The following is a 20,517-nucleotide window of genomic DNA, read 5'->3' on the forward strand; positions in this document are numbered from 1 at the left end:
TCATTAAGTCATATCAAAGCTGTTTCTTCTTCCATGACAGTCATGGACATGTCTCACAACTTACTATTTTTTCATTCATAATACAACAATTATTTTTTTTCAGTTACAACCAATGAGAAGAACAAAGATGATTAGGATTTCGTAGGATTTGCTGGTCTTAAAATGCAAGGATTACTTTCTGCTGCAGATGATTCCTGACTTAGGAGGCTCTGACTTTCAGTATTACACTGTCATAGCAGGGGCACGCTTGGAGAAAAAGGCATGCATTTCATGTTAACCTTCTCATGAGGCTGGCCTTGTGTGTTGTGGTAGCACTAGCAATCCTATACAGTGCTGTTGAGTCACGGCTCCTGGTTAATCACACAGTCTCTAGGATAAACAACCCATAGTCTTCAGAACACTACTAGAGATATGAGCTTTGGCAATTAAGCATATAGTATATTTTTAACTACTGTATTTTCAACATAAAATAGATTTATAAAAAGATAACCCAATCATAAGCATTAGAGTTCAGTTGGTAACAAATGTCCTACCTCCTTACTGTATAATACTTGGCACTTGGTCTCAAAACGCAGCTGACAGGATATCTTAATTGCACTTTGAGCTAGCATAGCTACCAAGCAAGCCATGCTGGCGTTACGTATAATATGGGATATTTGGAATAGTTTTGAGTCATTGTCTATTTTCTTGGTTTCATACCCAGGGTGGCCTTTCCTTTAGCAGAGAAAAAAATTTATCTGAAATATTATTCAATTTGCCCATCTTAGAAATAGAAATTCTGGACATCAAAAATAGTACTCCTATTTGCTTTAACCTTGAGAAACATTTAACATTATCCTCAATCCAAGTCATGGTTTTCACACTGATCGTAAGTGTTGTTGGTGCTTATTTTTCTTTCAGAAGTCACTGGCGTTCTTAGAATTAAATGAGGGAAGAAGAGAAATAGCCATTAGGGGCTGTGTCGATCAGGTGTCCTACTACCAAGAGCAAGCATCTCTACTGTTTTTGTGTATCTAGGACTCCTGGATTTGAGGTATCCTATTTTGGGGCAGGTATTGGGATAGAACATGGTAGATATGATCACATGATAACAAATTTTCCCATGTTTTATATAATTCCCGTGTTTGGGGTATGATTACACTGCAGAGCTGGATGGGCAAGGACCTACTGACAGGCCAGAGGGCCATCAGAATAGCTGAACCTCCAATAGACTTTGTTTTTGAAACATGGATCACTGATGGGCAGGTTGTGTTGCAGTTAGTCCAGGGGGCACATCCTTTCACCATAACTCACAGGAGCTGGACTGTGGCTCACAGACAGTGCATGTGTACACTCTAGATATAAGATTTCATATTTTTGCCATCCAAGATCAGTGGAGAGGCAGTGAATCTAGATGACATTATCTGAGGTATAGGTTCACAGCTGCTTTGAATTATAGAGCAAAGTTGTTATATAAATGTCCTTATCAACTTAGCTGAACTACTAAGAAGTGCATTGGAATTTTTGGCAAGTTATACCATTACACGAGATCCAGGAAAGGACATCACAGGGGCCAAGATGGTCATCCTCTCATTGTCTTCACTGTTTGGGGAAGATGGGAGGAGGGCAGGAGGGTCAATAACCCCTCAGGCTCACTCACTTCGTCCTACCCATATCTTAACCATCTGACCATTTTGATTGAAGAGGTAATTATATTGACTGTATTTCAAAGAAAGATCATATTTAGCTTTTTGTAGTTTTTATTCCCCTATGACCTGCCCAAGTTAATCTCAAAAAAACTCTTTTAAGGATCTCACAGGAGTAAACCACACAAAAAGCACAAACGTGGAAAATATGTCAGTTTTTTATGAATTATTGAAATTGGAAAAGTAGCATTTCTTCCATAGCTAGTGCAGTTTTGGGGACACATTTTGTGGCTGTTCTGTAATTTAACTTGTCATTCATATCATAAGAAACAAGTAGAAGGGAAAAGAGAAGCCAAATATCCCTGAACCAAAGAAAAATAAATATTATTTAAAAATATCCCCTGAAGAACAACAATGTCTGCACTATAATTCTGAATAAGAACTAAATTTCAAGTGGAAAATAGTGAGGCAGAAATCAAACCTTTTTAGAAGGAAAAGAAAGTTTCACTTTTTAATTATTATTTTTTATTGATTTTATTGAGCTACACATTTTTCTCTGCTGCTCTCCCTGCCTCTCCCCTCCCTTTCAACCTTCTCCCAAGGTTTCCTTGCTCCCAATTTACTCAGGAGATCTTGTCTTTTTCTACTTCCCATGTAGATTAGATCCATGTATGCCTCTCTTAGGGTCCTCATTGTTGTCTAGGTTCTCTGGGATTGTGATTTGTAGGCAGATTTTTTTTGCTTTATGTTTAAAAACCACTTATGAGTGAGTACATATGATAATTGTCTTTCTGGATCTGGGTTACCTCACTCAATATGATGTTTTCTAGCTCCATCCATTTGTCTGCAAATTTTGAGATGTCATAATTTTTTCTGCTGTGTAGTACTCCATTGTGTAAATGTATCTTATCCATTCTTTGGTTGAGGAATATTTAGGTTGTTTCCAGGTTCTGGCCATGACAAACAATGCTGCTATTAACATAGCTGAGCATGTGTCCATCCAGCATGTACCTGACATTTGGAGTAGAACAGTAGACAAGGCTGGCCGGTTGTCTTCCCAAAGGACTAACTTATTGGGGGCCTGTACATGCACATATAAATACAGGAAAATGTAGAAGATAAGTACACATGGAGATAGGTGAAGCAAGCAGAGTAATAGAAAAATGTGATAGGGTGTCATCCCATGGAGACAGAGAGGGACATGTTGGGCATGATGCCCATGTGAAAAGAAGAGAAACTGTATTTGTTATTCATAAGAAATTAGCACCTGTTGCTTCCCAGTTTTGGGACATTGTTTCTCAGCTTCAGCTCCATCTTATTCTAAAATGTAGTTTTCATGATTGAATTAGTTATGGTGAGGCCAATAAATAAGAAGATAATTCTTATTTAAAAGACAGTTTGAGCTGGTATGATGATGACTCAGCTGTTAAAGGCACTTGCTGCAAGATTGATTCCTTTAGCTCACTCCCTGGGACCCACATGATTTAAGGAGAGAAACAACTCCCACAAATTGTCTTATCTCCATACAACCTGCCACTTGTGTGAACATGCACACACACACTCACACACACACACGTTATAAATTAATAAAGTAAAACATTCAAAATCTTACAAAAACCAAAAGAATTGATAAACTGTAAACACTCAGTAGATGGGAAGAAATGAAACCTGTAGTGGATGCAAATCTCCTATCTTGCTAAGCCAGTGTCTTGTCTTCCTTCAGCTGACAGCTCCATGTTCTCAGTAAACCCTTAGTAACTTTTCATTCCAGGTCAAACCCTTACTTACAGCCACTCAGCCTCATGTTCTATTCTTTGTAGTGTTTACCTTAGTTATACTTTTCATTTATTTGTAAGGGGTTAAACAGACAGACAGACCTTCCAGAAGACTGCACTCTTCAAGAACTGGTGCCTATGTCTTTGGTTGCAGCGCCTGTTGTCTTTGTCCCCCTTGTGAATGTGTGTGAGGTTGTCACAGTTGGAGCCAAGCCAGTCTGGTTCGTGATGCTGCTTTGCAGGATGAGAAATTCAGCAGAATCCAGGACATGGGAGACAGTGCTGTGTCCTGAATTTTATTTTATTTTTCCTATAAGCAGATGGGAGTCTGTTACTTAGCTTTAAAAAAATTCTTTAAAAAGTTTTGCTTATATAAAAAGGAAATGACTTTATGGAACAGTTGTTAGAGAGTGATGGAGTCCAAGGGATTTATAAACATAGACTTTAATTCTGGGTGCTTTCTGCTGAAAATGGGGCTTTATAGGGCTAAGGTCAAGGCCCCTCCTTCTTTGGTGGTGTTTTTAATTTGGTTTCTATTTAGTTGGTAAATTAGGAGGAACTGACATTGCAAATGTTAAATTCTTATCTAAGCATAAGCGATGTGTATTTAAATTTGTTTTTGTGTCTTGTAGTTTTACTTGCATTGTCTTTAGAACTTGTTATTAAATATGTCTACGTATTTTGTTGTTTTAAAATGTCTTTTATTTATTCCTTGACAATTTGATACATGAATACAATGTTTCTTAAGCCTACCCACCCCCAACTCTGCCCTCCCATTCCTTCCAGACAACCCCTAATACATCTTCTTCCCACTTTTGTGTCCCTCTCTTTTTATTAAATACATTTATATCTGAGTTTTAAACAGTTCATGGTATAGTCAAACCCTTACATAAAGAGAGAATTGATAATTTGATACCAGAGGCAGGAATGGTAATTTTTGACAGTTCCAGGAGTCCAGACAAGAGATGATAAATGACATAAGAGACATGCTAATAAGGAAGAACAGACAGGATTAGGCAATTGACTTGATATAAGAAAAAAATATAGGCCAGTGTAGGGGCTCCCGATGCAGAAATCTAGATGCGACCATTCTCCAAAAGAAGAAAGAGAAGAGCTGAGAGGTGGTTGGTTCAGCAGTTAGGGGCATATGTTCCTCTTGTACAGGTCCTGGGTTCAGTTATAAGTCCCGTTTTAGGGGCTCCCATATCCTTTTCTGACTTCGGGGGACACTGCATGCATGTGATGCACACACGTTCATACACATAAAATAAACATATCTAAAATTGTTTAAAAAAAAGAATATACAGAAGAAGCAAGCCCACACGAAATAGGTTCAGTTTGGACATGTTGGTATAATAGGCTATGGGATGGTAGCTCAAAGAAGACCCTTACTGCTGGAGAGAAAATGGATTCTGAGCTAAGGAAAATGGATTGGATAGGAATATAAATTTAGTATATTTAGTATATTTAGTTATAAACTTAGTACTCAATTCTGTATTTTTCCTTTTTACTTCCATCATCATCTTTCTACCCTAATGTATAGGTACACTTTCTTTCAAGTAATAGATATCCAGAGAGGCCGTATTCTTCCTCTTGCCCTTCTTGTGTCAGTGATTTGCCACCTCCAGCATGCCTCTGGGGACAGACCTGTCTGGTGAGGTGAGGTAGTGAAGAAACCACCAACACAGAGACACACAGACTCACAGTAAAGTGGGATCTGGTAGACGGAATTATCTGAGTGAGAAGCCATCACACACTAAGAAGCTCAGCATGCTTGCTGTATACAGCTGAACAGAGAGGTGAGGTTATTCCATGCAGCTGCACTGCACAGGGAAGCATGCTTATTCAGAGATAAACAAGCAGTGAGAGCATGCAGTGCGCTCACAGAGACAGGTTTAGCTAATCTTGGTAGGAGCAGTCTCCATAACGGAGAAGTCTTCGGGCTGTAAACATCCAGGGAGAGAAGACTGTGGTGGACATTTTCTGCACACACTATCAACATCTTCACATAGCCAAGAGGAAGGCTTTTCTATCTCTCTGGGATGGTGTTGCCATTTCCCATGAGTCTGATAAGATCTTTACCATGACTGCCTCATGTCACCAACACACAGTTACCCAGGACTTCACACATTTAGAATTTCCTCCACCCCCACCCCCAGGGATGAACCTTGGTTTTCCGATACAAAGCCACAGGGGTTTTATACTTTCCTGGTTTTGCTCTACCAGGCCCCACTCTTCTCTGTACTTTGCATGAGCCCAGTTGTAGGAAGTGATTTTCAAATAGTGTCTCCATGACAGCCCTGTGAGTTGGTTGGACTTTTTCATTTGTATATGATGAGTAGTGTCAGTCTGGGGATGCTGTATGTTTCTTATCAGTAGACACATCTGCCTGACTTCAGGGACCTGTCCATCCCTACTGTCCTGAGTTGTCTCTGTGTCTGCGATGTTCTGCCCTGAAAACAAGTTTTTCTTTTCTTTTCTTTTTCGTTGGGCACAGGAGCAAATTCTTTTTTAAAAAAAAATAAAGCCTAGAATATAAATGGTGTGTGTGTGTATATATATATATATATATATATATATATATATATATATACACTGAAAGTGATTATCTCTGCATGATTAACTTATGTATGGTTTTCACAGATCCTGTCTGCCCCAATAGGAGGGGTGTGTGCTATGGCATCATGGTCTCAGGGAGGTGGATTCTCTACTCCCCTCACCTTCCCCCTGCTCACAGTTGAACTACAGAGACACAAGTTATGTATGGAAAGGTGAACAGAAGCTTCTGACATAGCTAGAAGGCACTGGAGATTTGGGGACATTGTTTTTAAGGAGCAATGAAAAGATGGAACTCAGAGCATCTTTATCTCAAAACTGCTATTTCTATCATACACAGACTGGCACAAGTGGCCTTCAGTACGAGTACTGCTGCTCAGTTATTCATGGCACACCATCTTTGTATTTTTATTAATATAGTCCTGAAGAAGATTAAAGAATTACCTTTAAAGGAAACTCAGTGGGACTGAGAAGATGGTTCAGTTGTAATATGTTTACTATGTGTGACTGAGGACATGGGTTTGTATCCCCAGTACCCAGATGAAAAGTGAGCATTCCTGGCTTTATCTGGCTCCAGTATTGTAGGGAAGACTGCTGGATCCCTAGAACTCAGTGGCTGGCTAGTCTTTCCACACTGATGGGTTCCAGGTATAGCAAAAACCCTATCTCAAAAAATAAAAGGCGCAAGATCAAATAAGACACATAACATGAGTGCCTGGCCTTCACAAGCATACACATGCATGCACACACATTGGCATGTGTATACCCACATGAATATGCGCATATAACACATACATATATACATGCAAATTTATTCATAGGGACTGGTGAGATGACCTAGTGGTTAAAGTGCTTTCCATACAAGCGTGAGTACTGACTGGAGTTTGGATTTCTAGAAGCCATATAAATGTCAAATGGATGGGGCAGCTTACCTGTAATTGCAGCCTTAGAAAGCAAAGCTGGGGTCCCAGAGCAAGCTGACTTGGGAGACTAGGCATAGTGGGGAGTTAAGGGTGTCACTGGGAGAGGACTGCCTCGATTAGTAAGATGGACATGTGATGCAGGATGATCCCAACATACACATCCACACCTACATATGCAACCACCACAAAAATACATGTGCCTACACACAGACAAACTTTATATACATACATGCAAACTACACATATGCTGAAGTAGAAGAGAACAAAATAACAAAAATATCATTGTTTTTGTTACTTAGGGAGGGGAAGGGGTGTTGCTGGGAGGCTACTTGTTGGTTCTCAACTGCTCAGACTCCCGAAATAACCACACAGAAACTGTATTAAGTAAAACACTGCTTGACCCATTAGCACTAGCTTCTAATTAGCTAAGGCTTATATCTTAATTTTACCCATTTCTAGTAATCTGTGTATCGTCACGTGGCTGTGGCTTACTGGGTAAAGTTCCATCCTTCTGTCTCCAGCGGGGCAACATGGCTTCTCTCTGACTCCACCTCCTTTCTCCCAGCATTCAGCTTAGTTTTCCCCACCTAGCTCTGTTCACCTATAGCTCTGCTATAGGCCCAAAGCAGTTCCTTTATTAATCAATGACATTCACAGCATACAGAGGGAGGAATCCCACATCAAAGGGGAGAGAGAGATAAGTGAACATGAATTGGTTGAGTAGGGAGATGGGAAGGATCTAGGAGAAGGGAAAACATTATCAAATTATATTAAATAAAAATTAAATAAAAAGAAAAAACAGTTATTTAAAATCCCATATTAAAATAATTTAAAAATTATCTTTTATTTTGAAGTGGACTGACTGCTTTTAAGTTTAGGGCTTATAATTGGAAGAAACCCAGAATGGGTGTATAAAGATAGAAAGACCCTTGATGAAGTATATTCAGTTGCCATTCCATATCCAGTTCATGTTTTCTTCACTTGCTCCATGCTCACCACTTTTTCTCTGTAGGTGTTTCTGCTCCTGCCCACTCTCGTCTTTGTGCCCTGGTACTGACCATTGAATCATAACCCTAAAACCCCTGCAATAGTTGAAAAGTAGTCTTTGGACAAATGGCAGAGTAAGGCTGTGGGACACCGAAATATTCTCCGGGCTCTAGATTAGGTGAACTTACTCAGAGATGTTCTCCATCCCATAAGCATGTACTGAAGTACACACTAGACTCTCCTGTCCTCTCCTCGTGGCCTTGTTCTTACCAATCCTAAGAAAAAGACTTTGAAGAACAATTTTAAGTATACCTGAAAAGCTAGCACTGTAACCAATATATTTCTTTGATAAAATGTGACTAAAAAGCCAGGCTATTTTGAGTAAAAGGCATGATGTTTGCATTGTAGTGGACTTCAGTGGTCATCTGTTTTGATAAACAGTATTTTGAAGATAAGCATCGAGTCCTTTAAGACTTGGTGGCAAATAGACCTATTAAGAATCCTATTGTTGGTAGGGCCGTGGTGGTACACGCCTTTAATCCCAGCACTCAGGAAGCAGAGACAGGCAGATCTCTGTGAGTTCGAAGTCAAGCTAGTCTACAAGAGCTAGTTCCAGGATAGCTAGGACTGTTACACAGAGAAACCCTGTTTCGAAAAAACAAAAAAAAAAAAAAAGCAGCTTATCGTAGGGGCCTCCCTTTATTGTCCCACCAGATTTATGTAGTTTCGTCAGAGAAGCTTCTTTTTGCAGTAAATTGTGATTACCATGGAGACCCACACTGGTCAGAATGAAGAGAATAAGGTACTGTGAAGTGCTCAGCCCTAAATGGGGCATCTGTATCATGTTCTTCCTTTAGAGCTATGTGGTCAACATGGAAGTGGTGGGGAGGTGTTATTAGAGCCTGCACGGTGATACATTGTTTGCTGGGCACGGCAGGACTGTTACATGTAAACCCACAGCAACTGTGAGTGCCTGCCCAAGACCTGAACAAGATCAAACCAGCTGAGATCCCAGAATGAATAGGAAAGGGGCTCATGCAGTCCCACCGTTAACTGAGGCACAACTGGAGACTACTGACTGCTAGGGAAGGGAGAATCAGTTTAGTCTATGGATGTGGCCCCTAAGAGGCAACTCATGCTCCAGGGGGTTTTCCTACACCCAAGCACATATAGGCAACACATGAACTTTTGGTATATTATGGTTTCTCACCAAACCCTGAATTCTTTTTGTTTCAATGGCTTAAATATGTATAAATTTGTTTTATAATTCATTCTTCACATATTTAGCTTAAGAAACGTTTCTGGTGTCAAGAGAAAATCCCTTCCCTTTTCCAATTTACCCAGGTTTGAGCAAACCACAGTGCTGGTCTCATTCCCAGATATTATACCACAATTTCATATATATATATATATACACATGTATGTATGTATATATATTCCATAATATTTGACAATTTAAATAAGTATCAGATTTAAAAAATACTCATTTAAACTGTCAAATATTTTGAAATTTTATATATATATATAATAGAATAAAATATCATTAGAATTCTTAATAGTCTTAGAAAACTAGGGAAAGGAAATATATCATGCTTAATTAAATAGGTCTGTAGAATATATGGATGCCTTATAGCACCCTCCAGTCCTTCTGCTGTTACAAAACACTGACCATATATTAGTGACTCTGAAGTCTGAATGAGGGGACTCTGACATATCATTATTCTTATTCTACTTAATTAAGCAAGCTTTCTATCAACAGAGGTGTGTACCACCCTGGCTCTCACAGAGGTGCAGTGACAGGGGTTCCTGGGGGATACAGCTTTGTGACTAAAGTTTCCTGGAGTCCTGGCTATCCATTTGAAAGCATGGATGCAGAAACTTTGGGAATAAGTAGGAGGGAATGCTACTGGTGTTCTGAATGTTCAAGGCTAGCAAAACAAGATCCACGTTTAGGTGGATTTGATATATATTCAAGACATGAGTCTTTCGGTGAGATTAACTCCTTTGTTAAGATTTACAGATAAATTTTGTCTTTCAACTCCATTAAGTCAGGATGGGTAGTAGCTTTGTATAGACATACTGAGACTGAAGTTTCACAAACAATGTAAAGTCAGTGTGTCTTTGGGTTTGTGATTAGTCCTCAATCTCCACTTAACTGTTCTTACATTACCTTCAGTAGACAAAGAACCAAACTACAGGCAGGGTAAAATGCATGATTGTCCCTGTATTAGTCAGGGCTCTCTAGAGATATTGTGTGTGTGTGTGTGTGTGTGTGTGTGTGTGTGTGTGTGTGTTTACACAAGGAGATTTATTAGAATGACTTACAGACTGTGGCTCAGCAAGTCCAACAATGACTGTTTACTGATAGAAAGTCCCAGATTCTAACAGTTGTTCACTCCATGAGTCTGGGTGTCTCAGCTGATCTTCAGTATACAACAGAATCCTGGAGAAGGAGACTTTAATGCCAATGAAGGGCAAAGGACGGGTGAGGGCAAGCAGGCAAAAAGCACAAGAATCTTTCTTTCTTGTCCTTTGTAATGGCTCCCATGAGCCACCAGTCTTTATTGATAAGGACTTCCACATGTTTTTTGAAAGTTGCAAAGTAGCATTTTAGCTGGCAAAATGAGGACATCCTTTCAGGAAATCACATTGTAAAGATGTCTTTAAGGTCTGGAGAGACAGCTTAGCAGTTAAGAGCACTGTCTGCTCTTCCAGAAAACCAGGGTTCAATTCCAAGCACCCACATGACAACCCACAGTTGTCTGTAACTCCAGTTCCAAGGGATCCCTCATACAGGCATATATGCAGGCAAACACCCATGCACATAAAATAAAAATAAGTTATTTTAAAAAGAATATGGGTTGGAGGTGAAGGAAAACTTAGAGCCTTATAATTGGGGTAGGGGGATTATCTTAATATTAATGGCCCCTGCTGGACAATAGTGGTACACACCTTTAATCCCAGCACTCGGGAGGCAGAGGCAGGTGGATCTATGTGAGTTCTAGACCAGCCTGGTCTACAAGAGCTAGTTACAGGGTAGCTAGGACTGTTATACAGAGAAACCCTGCCTTGAAAAACATATATATGTATCTCACCCCACCCAGTATGAAAATGGTAGTGAGTGAACATAATTTCTTGCCTGTTCTACGTGAATTTCTAAGAGTTTTTTTTTTTTTATGTTTTTTGGCACCCAGGAACTAAATAGCTTTAATTACTTGGATCTGTACAGACTTGCTGACCTCTTTCACCTCACTTTGCTGGAGAAGGCTGTGATTGATTTCCTAGTGAAGCATCTCTCGGAGCTTCTAAAGAGTCGCCCAGAGGATGTTCTCACGCTGCCCTACTGTCTGCTTCAGGAAGTGCTCAAGAGTGACCGCTTGACCTCCCTGAGCGAAGAGCAGATCTGGCAGGTAAGGGCACACTGCGTGGCCTTGGAAAGGCATGACATCATCAGAAAGGGAAGAATTCAGCTGCAACAAGTCCCTCGGTGGGCAAGACATTGGTAGAAACATACCAATCTGCAGCCATTTACACCCGCCAGTCTGCAGCCATTGGTGGACATCCACCAGTCTTCAGCCATTGGTGGGCACCCGCCAGTCTGCAGCCATTGGTGGGCACCTGCCAGTCTGCAGCCATTGGTGGGCACCCGCCACTCTGCAGCCATTGGTGGACATCCACCAGTCTTCAGCCATTGGTGGGCACCCGCCAGTTCGCAGCCATTGGTGGACACTCGCCAGTCTGCAGCTCGTCAGGAATGTGGTTTCCTCAAACCTGGGTAAATCAGAAAAGGGAAGGGATTTTTCTCTGGACACCAAAAACGTTTCTTAAGCTAAATATGTGAAGAATGAATTGTAAAACAATTTTATACATATTTAAGCCATTGAAACTAAAAGAATTCAGGGCTTGGGGAGAAACCATTCATAAACATTTCCTTTTAAAATTATTTAAATGAGAAAAAAATAGAAATAGCTTTTAGTAGTTCAAATAAACCTTTTCATTTGAGTTTTTAACTAATTTGTGGATAACTTATTAATAAGTTTTGAATTTGGCAATTTTTAATGTGTTAAGTCTGGGTGAAGGACTTGTCTACAAGTCAATGATATGAAGGTTAACAGATAAATTTATACATCATAGGTAAACACAAATATTCAAAGATGGTTGTACTCTGGAATCTTTGATATTGTTTTTAAATACTTGGAGTCTGTTCCAAAAATTCCTAAGAGCAATAGTGTGCATGTCTAGGGAATTTGGACTGTTTTCAAAAGTTGTGTCTTTTATTTTTAAGATTATAATATAATTTATTTTTCTTTTCCTTTTTCCTTTCTCCAAACGCTCCCATATACCCCCTTGCTCTCTTTCTAATCCATGACCTTTTTTCCATTAATTTTGTTACATGCATATAAGTATATGTATATACATACACACATATACATATATACACATAAACACGCACAGAGAGACATATATATGCCTCCATACAATCTGCTTGCTCTGTATAATGTTACTTGTATATTTGTTTTCAGGGCTAACCAGTTGGTACTATATAACTAGTGGGCGTGCTCTTCCCTGGGGAAGACTATTTCTCCTGATCTCAGCATTCCCTGCTTGCCTGTAGTTCTTTTTGTAGGACTGAAGCCTTGTGGGTATTCCCCTGCCTTCACTTGAGCATGTGTATCGTCATCTTTGTTTGGGTGGTCATATTGGTGAGGCTTTGTGGGTGTAGCTTCTGACATTACTAGGAGACATAATTTCACCACAAGCTTCCTGATCCTATGGCTCTTACAATCATACCGCCTCCCCTTCCAAAATGTTCCCTGAGCCTCAGATGTAGGGGTATTTGGTAGATGTATCCTTTGAGACTGGGCTACCCAACTCTGCATTTTGGTTGGTTTTGGTTTGCTGTAGTGGTCTCCGTCTGTTGTAAAGAGAAGTTTCCTTGATGAACTGTGAGGAATACACTTATTTGTGGGCATAAGGAGAAATAATTAAATTTTAGTTGGGGATTATGTTGGTTTAGTAAAGTGGTTAGTGGTAGGTTCACCTTTAAGATCTGTGATTCTTCAAGAGCCTTGGGTAGTAGCTGGCTTGGTTTCCAGAGCCAGGCATGATTTTCCTACTGTTGGGTGAATCTTAAATCCAATTAAAGAGTTCTTAATTACTACCAAGGTATGTGCCCATAAGTACACCTTTAAGGTTAACTTGTCAAGCTGGTCATTGCATGGTTTATAAGTTTCATGGATGGCCAGAACTGCTGGTTCTTTCCCTCCTTTGGAATCTTGTACAGTACCTTCTGATGCCTTGACAGTTAGTCCACAAGGAGGAGGCATTCAGGTCAGCTCCCACTGAGTGGCCTCTGATCTCTGTGTGTGAGGTGCATGGTGTCTTTAGCAATATGGGCCTTCACCATCCACATCTGGGGGCAAACAAGGGCAATAGAAACAGCCTGTGAGTTTAGGAGTCTCTTGGACAATTCTGATCAACCACTCCAAAGAGGGCTTCTTATGCCTGGGGTGAGGGCTTTTGTTAGATGATCTTTGGCTCTTGGAGGGAGCATTGTCTCCCCAGATGAGAAAATTTCCTTTAAACTGTATATGTTTATACATAGATGTATGTGCATTATAGTTTTTTAAGACAGATAGCTAATAGTATGATTCCTTATGACTTTTCCTGATATTCTTAAGCTATTTTCTTCTCTCCTTCCTTTGTACTTATTTCCCTCTCCCCAACCCATTTATAGTTCCCCCTTCCCATTTCCCAGATCAGATCACATATACCCTGCTATTCCCCTCTCTATTGTTCCTATACCGACTCTCTCTTTTTATTTTCAGAAGCACTTCCTTACTTTAATAGATGGATGCTTAAATCTCAAATGAAAGACCTCAATGTTCTTCCTACACTAGAGTGGGAAAGAAAAAAAAAAACCCTCTTTAGTTCATTATGCATTCCTTACTGCTTTCACAAGCCCTTCCTTTTCCCCTGACTCTAGAATCTTTTCACATCCTGTCACTGCTTTGTCTAGGGGACAGGGAGGATGTTTTTTGTTTGAAAGTTGATTATTCAATTTAAATCCTCTTCTGTTCATCCCTAGTGACTGTCCTTGGATACTGCGCCTGAAGTCTTTGGGATGTGCATCCCATTTTCTCCCTTCACTGTCTATCTCATTCTGCAGCACTGTCTACACATCTTGATGCTACTTAGAATGCTGTGCCTGCAGGATGGGATGAAAAATGGGTATCTTGTACAAATATTAGGAAAAGTTCAGTGTTCTATTGGCAGATGAGGTAGTAAACTCCGATTTTGCCAGCCATATTCAGGTAGTTATGTTATGTTTGTTTGCTTGTTTGTTTGTTCTAGAATTACTTCCCAAGCTGTCTCAGGCTTTATGTGGATAAAGTTGTCCACACGTTGGGCACCATTCTGTTGTGGGAGCTGCGGGTCTGCTTTTCGTCCTGCCCGGCTCCCGCATGGCTAGCTTTACACCAGAAATAACAACACACAAACTGTATTCTTTTAAACACTGCTTGGCCCATTAACTCTAGCCCTTACAGGCTAATTCTCATATCCCGATCAATCCATCTCTAATAATCTATGTAGCATCAGTCTTAACAGGAAAGATTCAGCATGTCTGACCTGGAAGCTTGCTTCATGGCGTCTGCCCGGGAGAGGGGAGCATGGCCTCTGAGCTCACTCCCTCTTCCTCCCAGCATTCTGTTCTGTTTACTCCTCCCACCTATGTTTTAACCTATGAGGCCAAGCAGTTTCTTTATTACTTAATCAGTGACCTTCCTCCATCATGCTTGCTTGCTTTACCACTGGTCAAATGTGTCATTGAACACTGATTGTATTGATGTATAAATTTCCAGATACCTTGCTTCCTTCTTTGAAGTTTAGTCAGCAGCTGTCGTTCTTTTTATTGAAAGTAGTAAGAGAAAAGGGCCAATCAGGTCTCAGATATTTGAAACTGTATTAACTTGTCAGCACAAGAGGCCTGAGGAGCAGCTGGCTCCATCTCCATGCTTTAACAAGGCTCTGTACTTGGCTCCAGTTTATAGGGCAGAGCCCCTTTCGAATCCAAGTCTCTTGATACCAACCACATCTCCTCACTAGTCCACAGTCTTGGTTTAAAAAGTAGTTACAAGTGCTTGCAGCTTTCTGGGCATTTCAGGGAATATTTATTCAGACAATGGTTGCTTGTGCTGGTGAGGATATGGTTCTGGCAGGGATTTCAATAATCCATATCCCTGTCCTATCATGCAAAGCATCAGGATTTACTATGGCCAGCTCAGAGTACGAAGTAGCCAAATTCCTTTCCTTCATTAAGGGGAAAAGATACAGACTAGATTTAGATTCTGTGCCTTTTATCCTATCAAAATTGAGATTTGAGGCCACCCATTCTTCTGGCATCTGTCTGCTATTGTGCCACGGTTGAAGGCACTGCCAGAGATTGACATGGTGATGTGCAGATATCTGGATAGCAGGAAAATTCCGTTCCGTCTGCTTAGAAGCTACTACACAGTTGCGTCTCGAAAGGCTACAGTATTATAAAGTAGAATTTTAGAAACTGGTTTCTGCAGGCAATAAGATAGTTTCTTTAGACCTGATCACTGAAAAGGAATTAAAAGACTTCCATAAATATTATCAATTTAGACATTCAGTGGTCAATAAGAAATTGTTTTCGCTTTATCTTAGCAATAAGTAATTCCCTCATACTCAATAGAGAAAAATCAAATCAGACCAACTATAGTGCCTCAAGTAGAGTTAAGTTCATCATTTTTTTTTTTTGCTGAGGTTATACTAGTAATGCAATATACCATGGAAGAATCTAATATTCAGCCCAGGGTAAAGATTGGGTCTGCCAGAGGATTAGTGTCAGGGTGCTTTACAGAAGTGAAACTTGACGGACAGGCTGGAGACAGATCTCCAGAATCTCATTAAACCGCTGAATTGTTCATTACAGAACGTTCTCACTGTAATAAAGTGCTCATTGACTTTGACAAATCCCCATCCCATGTCTTAAAGAACAGCGACGAAGGGGTGCTGCGGAAGAGAAAGGAAATTGGCACCAAGTAGGGCAGGTAATGGGAACTCAGATGAGGGTAGTGCCATCTGATTAATATGTGCGGCACCGCTTAGGTGCAACGTGGTCCACACACGAGTTTACCCAGGTGGCTGTCTCACTACACACTGGTAATGTAATCTGGGACCGTCCCTTATCCGGAGGAAGCTCTCGTTTTCATTATTTACCAGTTTGGCTCTGAAGACCTGTCATGAGAGCCATTAAATATCCCCACTGCATAAACTAATTTATTTACCCTTTCATTTTTCTGTCCCTCACCTTGATACGCTATGCTGCAACCTGCAGTGACCATTTCGTGAATCTATGGGCTTCCTAAATCTCTGCATCATTATTCTTTGTTTCTATGTTTATTTGTCCTGGGGGTATGGTGGGGAGATAGGGATTATGTATCCTCTGCTGGCCTGGAACTCACTCTATAGATGAGGCTAGCCTGATCTCACAGATCCTCTTGCCTCTGCTCCAGAGTATGCGGATTAAAGATATCCACCACCGTACTCAGACTGTTTGATCCTTTTAAATTTTAAGTCTCTTCTTTTGCATAGGATGTCTTAGTCTGTCCCACATGGTTTTTCTTTCATTAGCCAGTCGTTACTTGGTCTCTTAGTTAACTTCACTGTGTTGGCAGAGGAAACAGATGTTCGAACCACAGTTGTGTATCATATGTTTTATGACCCAAAGGACTTTAAATGTACATTGTTCGAAATTCTCCTCAGTATAACTTAGCAATTTGGTTTTATGTCCAGAGGAGAATGGTTTCTCCAATTCCAAATGAAAGCTACCAAATTATTAGCTTCAAAGAAAGAGGAAACACAACCAGCAGAAAAATGAGCAGGTGAGCACAGAGGACATAGGAGTTCGAGGTCTCCCACTGCATTACCTGGCAAATCTCTACCAGTTTGACTTTGCTTGCAGGTTCATGAGAGTTTTTAGCGCTAACTCCAGACTTTGTTTCAGTAGGATGTTATTCAACCTGCCAGACTCGACCTGTAGAGTCCTAAGCAGGGGACCTGCCAAAGGAAGTGCTGGTTAGAAGGTTCGAAACTTTTCACAAACAAATTCTGAAGATTGGGTGTCCTGCATGGCTGGTGATGATTATGCTAATTAGACTATCATAATAATTATGCAATATTTGTATGTGCCAGTTCACCATGTTATCTACATTCAATATACTCAGTCCATAGTTGTCAAAGAAATGTTTTAAACAAATAAGCATGGAAGCCTGTTTGTTTTCTAATGAAACAGAGCAAAAATGGATGCAGATTTGGGTGGGTGGGGAGTTGGTGGGAGGCTTACCATAATCAGAATATATTGTATGAAAAAAACATATTTTCAATTTTAAAAAAGAATAAAAACAGCTTAGAATGAAATAATTCTGCCCTTCCTCCAGGAGGGTTACTTATCTCTTTTGTCTCAAAAAGATACATTCCCTGCTTGTTCAGCCACAGAGCCGATATACCTAGACTGAGAGCAAGGTGAATCTATTCCTAGGGCAGTTGATAGGAAAAGTTCCTCTTGGTGCCAGTTCCTAGACAAGCTTAAACAGGAGTGCAGTCTCTCTGTCTCTCTTTTTTTTTTTTAAAGATGTATTTATTTATTTATTTATTTATTTATTATGAATACAATACTCTGCCTGCATGTGTACCTGCACCCCTGAAGAGGGCACCAGATCTCATTGTAGATGGTTGTGAGTCACCATGTGGTTGCTGGGAATTGAACTCAGGGCCTTTGGAAGAAGAGTCAGTCCTCTTAACCGCTGAGACTTCTCTCCAGCCCCCAAAATGTGTAGTCTAGGCTGGCCTCAAACTCCAGATCCACCTGCCTCTGCCTCCTTCAGCAAATCCTACCAGCCTGCATCATCAGAACCAGCGTAGTCTCGCTTCTCAGCATAGACTAAGCAGCCGAGACCCCTGAGGTTGCTGAATGGGGAGGACAGGACACAGGTTGGCCAACTCTGTTCATCTCCCTAAGCCTGACCCTCAATGGGAGGGACTTTTAATTGTTTTAAACAGTGAATACAGCTTTGAGAATTTAGGGCTTTATCTCTAAAATAGTAGAAACAAAAAGGATGTCTTTCAGATGGATTAAGATAGCTTGGGGAAATAAAATGAATATTTTTGACACCTGTCATGTGTTAGACATAGACTATGTTAGGAATTTGACCCCGAAAAATTTTGAGTGATTATTTCTCAAATTTATCAAAATACTTATTTCATTGTAATCTTTACAGTTGGAGAATTTTTATTTTCCTTTAATAACTTACTAAGGCTTCCTATGTATTCTCTAATGATAGTCCTTTTATTCCTGCATTGATGTTGGGTGGGAAAGCACTTCACACCTACACCTAAAAGGTCCATGCTACCTCTTTGGGGCTGGCCATATCCTGTTTGCCTCTGTGTGGGATTATACGCTCCCAGAGGCAGAGACTGTGCCTGCCATGTTCACACTGTACATGCCGTGTTGTTCTCTTGCATCAGTGACAATAATGTAGGGCCTCCATATTCAAATAGAATGGATGATAAGATATACCTATCTACCTGGTTCCACATAAAGCTGTATTTATTTTAGGAAGCATGTTATAGGAAATGAGCTTGGTCTCTTAGAAATGCATGCTTCCTTGCACTTTATTGGAAACTTGTCTGGTCATGTCAGTTGCGCACTGTCTAGGGTGGTCAACATTCTTACATGCAGCGCTGCTTTGGGGTTTTGTTCTTTGACAAGTTTTTCTTCAGCTTTCATCTGCGCCATAGAACCAACGCACTGCATTTCAGTTTAATCATTTTCCTTGAAAGTAATCTAGGAAGGTAAGCCTGCTACTACCCTTCCCAAGTTAGAGAGTGGAGGACGAGAATGACTTCCGCAGGTTCATCTTCTATCTCTTGGATGATAAATTGACCCAAATATACTTCTAGTCAGGGATAAGTGAGGACCCCAAACACTGCAGCGGGTGAAACAATACATCACCATGCCTCTCATTTACACAGTAGATCACGGTTTTGAGAATGCTTTTGCATTTACTGCTTTTTGTTGTTGTTGTTGTTGTTGTTGTTGTTGTTGTTGTTCCAATAATGTGAATGGGAAATTTGGTGAAAAAAGCTTCAAATCCATGTTCTCTAATTTTTGAACTCTGTCCACTTTGGCCAATAGCCCAAAGTTACTGAGGAGTGATAAATGCCAAGATTCATCAAATGATTCCTCTGGCTTTAAACAAAATTAGGAAAACTTGGGTTAGTGCCATGGTAGAGTTCTTGCTGTTGTGCACGAGTCTCTGTGTCCAGTTTCCAGTACTAGAGAAATAAAATCAGAAGAAGGGGAAATTCTTGACCATCTGGTTTGCTGTGTAGCAGTGCCCACAGTACGAGGAAGAGAATGGCAGCTCTTCCTGCCCTGTGCCTGCCATCTTGCTAATTCTTCTGTGTCCAATGACATTGCTTCTTTCATTCTTCCATTCATGACAACTAGGTACTGAGGACCTGTTGTGTCAGGCTAGATCCTATTGAGCACTCCTAATTGCCTGCTCTAGCATGGGTGCTAGGTGCTTGGTAACAGAAAGGGCCAGTAGGCCTTGCTTTCCTAGGTGCAGTTGGGTCTGGTGTGGACGCTCTGTTTGTCACTTGGGGTGTCTTGAAATGATTTGGCTTCGAGGGAAAAAGAAGTGCTCTTATTTCTACATTCCACACCACCCAGCGTTCCTTTGCTGTTACCCTAGTGACTTGATTATTTTTATTCATATATCTTTGAAAAGATCTGCTGGTCTCTGGTACCATCCTAGCCAAACATATCAGATGGTGTGTATGACTATACAATCCAAAAATTCCTCAAAGAGAGTTCACATTTTAAATACATGGATTTTGGTAAATCAAAATGAATTCAGATTCTGAGGTCTGAGAATTTTACCCCCAAAGTATAATCTTTCATTGCATCCTTGTCTATCCTTGTGCATGAGTTGTAGCATGATCGTATTGCTATATTTTTTCCCAGCTAGACATTTGCAGGGTATATTCACGCATTGATTTCCATATGCATTTTTATTCACCAATCCCTAAGCTAATCAAATTTGCACCACTTCTCAATTTTCTTCCTGAAACTGCTTACGGTTCCACCCAGCTACATACAGTCGTCTACATCCTATTAAATGTTAGTAAAGAGAACAAACAGCAGCTCCTTTGCATCCCAAATGGTGCAGCCCTGAGGATGCTGCTTCTTTTATGGGCCCCCAGCTGGACACTGAGTAATGCTGATATTTCCAGGCTTGGTGCTTGAAGATGCTGCTGTGTATTTAGTCCGTCCTCCTGATCTACATGCTGCTAATTCTCCGTGAGCATTCATCTCCAGTAGCTTGACTGGTGGCTTTGCTGTTGTTTGTCTGGGCTTTGTGCCCTTGTGAGGCACATGACACCATCATTTCAGAGGAACGTTCCTGCAGCTAATTCCCAGCACCAGAGCTGTGAGTTGTCAAGTAGCTGTAAGGGGTAGGTGATTATCAGAAATTACAAGAAAGCCAACTTGTATTCATGTGCTGTTGGTCCCATGAGTTAATGGTTTCTTTTTCTTTCTCTTTCTTTTTTTTTCAAGAA

General features: G+C 40.5%; 1 protein-coding gene across 3 annotated transcripts in view; it reads left to right on the top strand.

Annotated features, from left to right (window-relative positions):
- The window catches only part of Klhl32 (kelch like family member 32), a 203,116-nt gene that overhangs the window by 122,773 nt on the left and 59,826 nt on the right, over positions 1-20,517 (top strand). Inside the window, exon 6 of one of the 3 annotated variants that reach the window (XM_041667802.1) lies at positions 11,061-11,276. The exons of 1 other annotated variant lie outside the window; for it this stretch is intronic. In XM_041667802.1, the coding sequence (XP_041523736.1) occupies positions 11,061-11,276 (216 nt within the window). The remainder of the gene's footprint in view (positions 1-11,060; positions 11,277-20,517) is intronic. One more of the 3 variants, XM_041667804.1, reaches the window with a different exon arrangement.

Source organism: Microtus oregoni, unplaced genomic scaffold (genome assembly GCF_018167655.1).
Source record: "Microtus oregoni isolate MIOR12 unplaced genomic scaffold, Mior012 000017F_ref0000208, whole genome shotgun sequence".
Classification (NCBI taxonomy): domain Eukaryota; kingdom Metazoa; phylum Chordata; class Mammalia; order Rodentia; family Cricetidae; genus Microtus; species Microtus oregoni.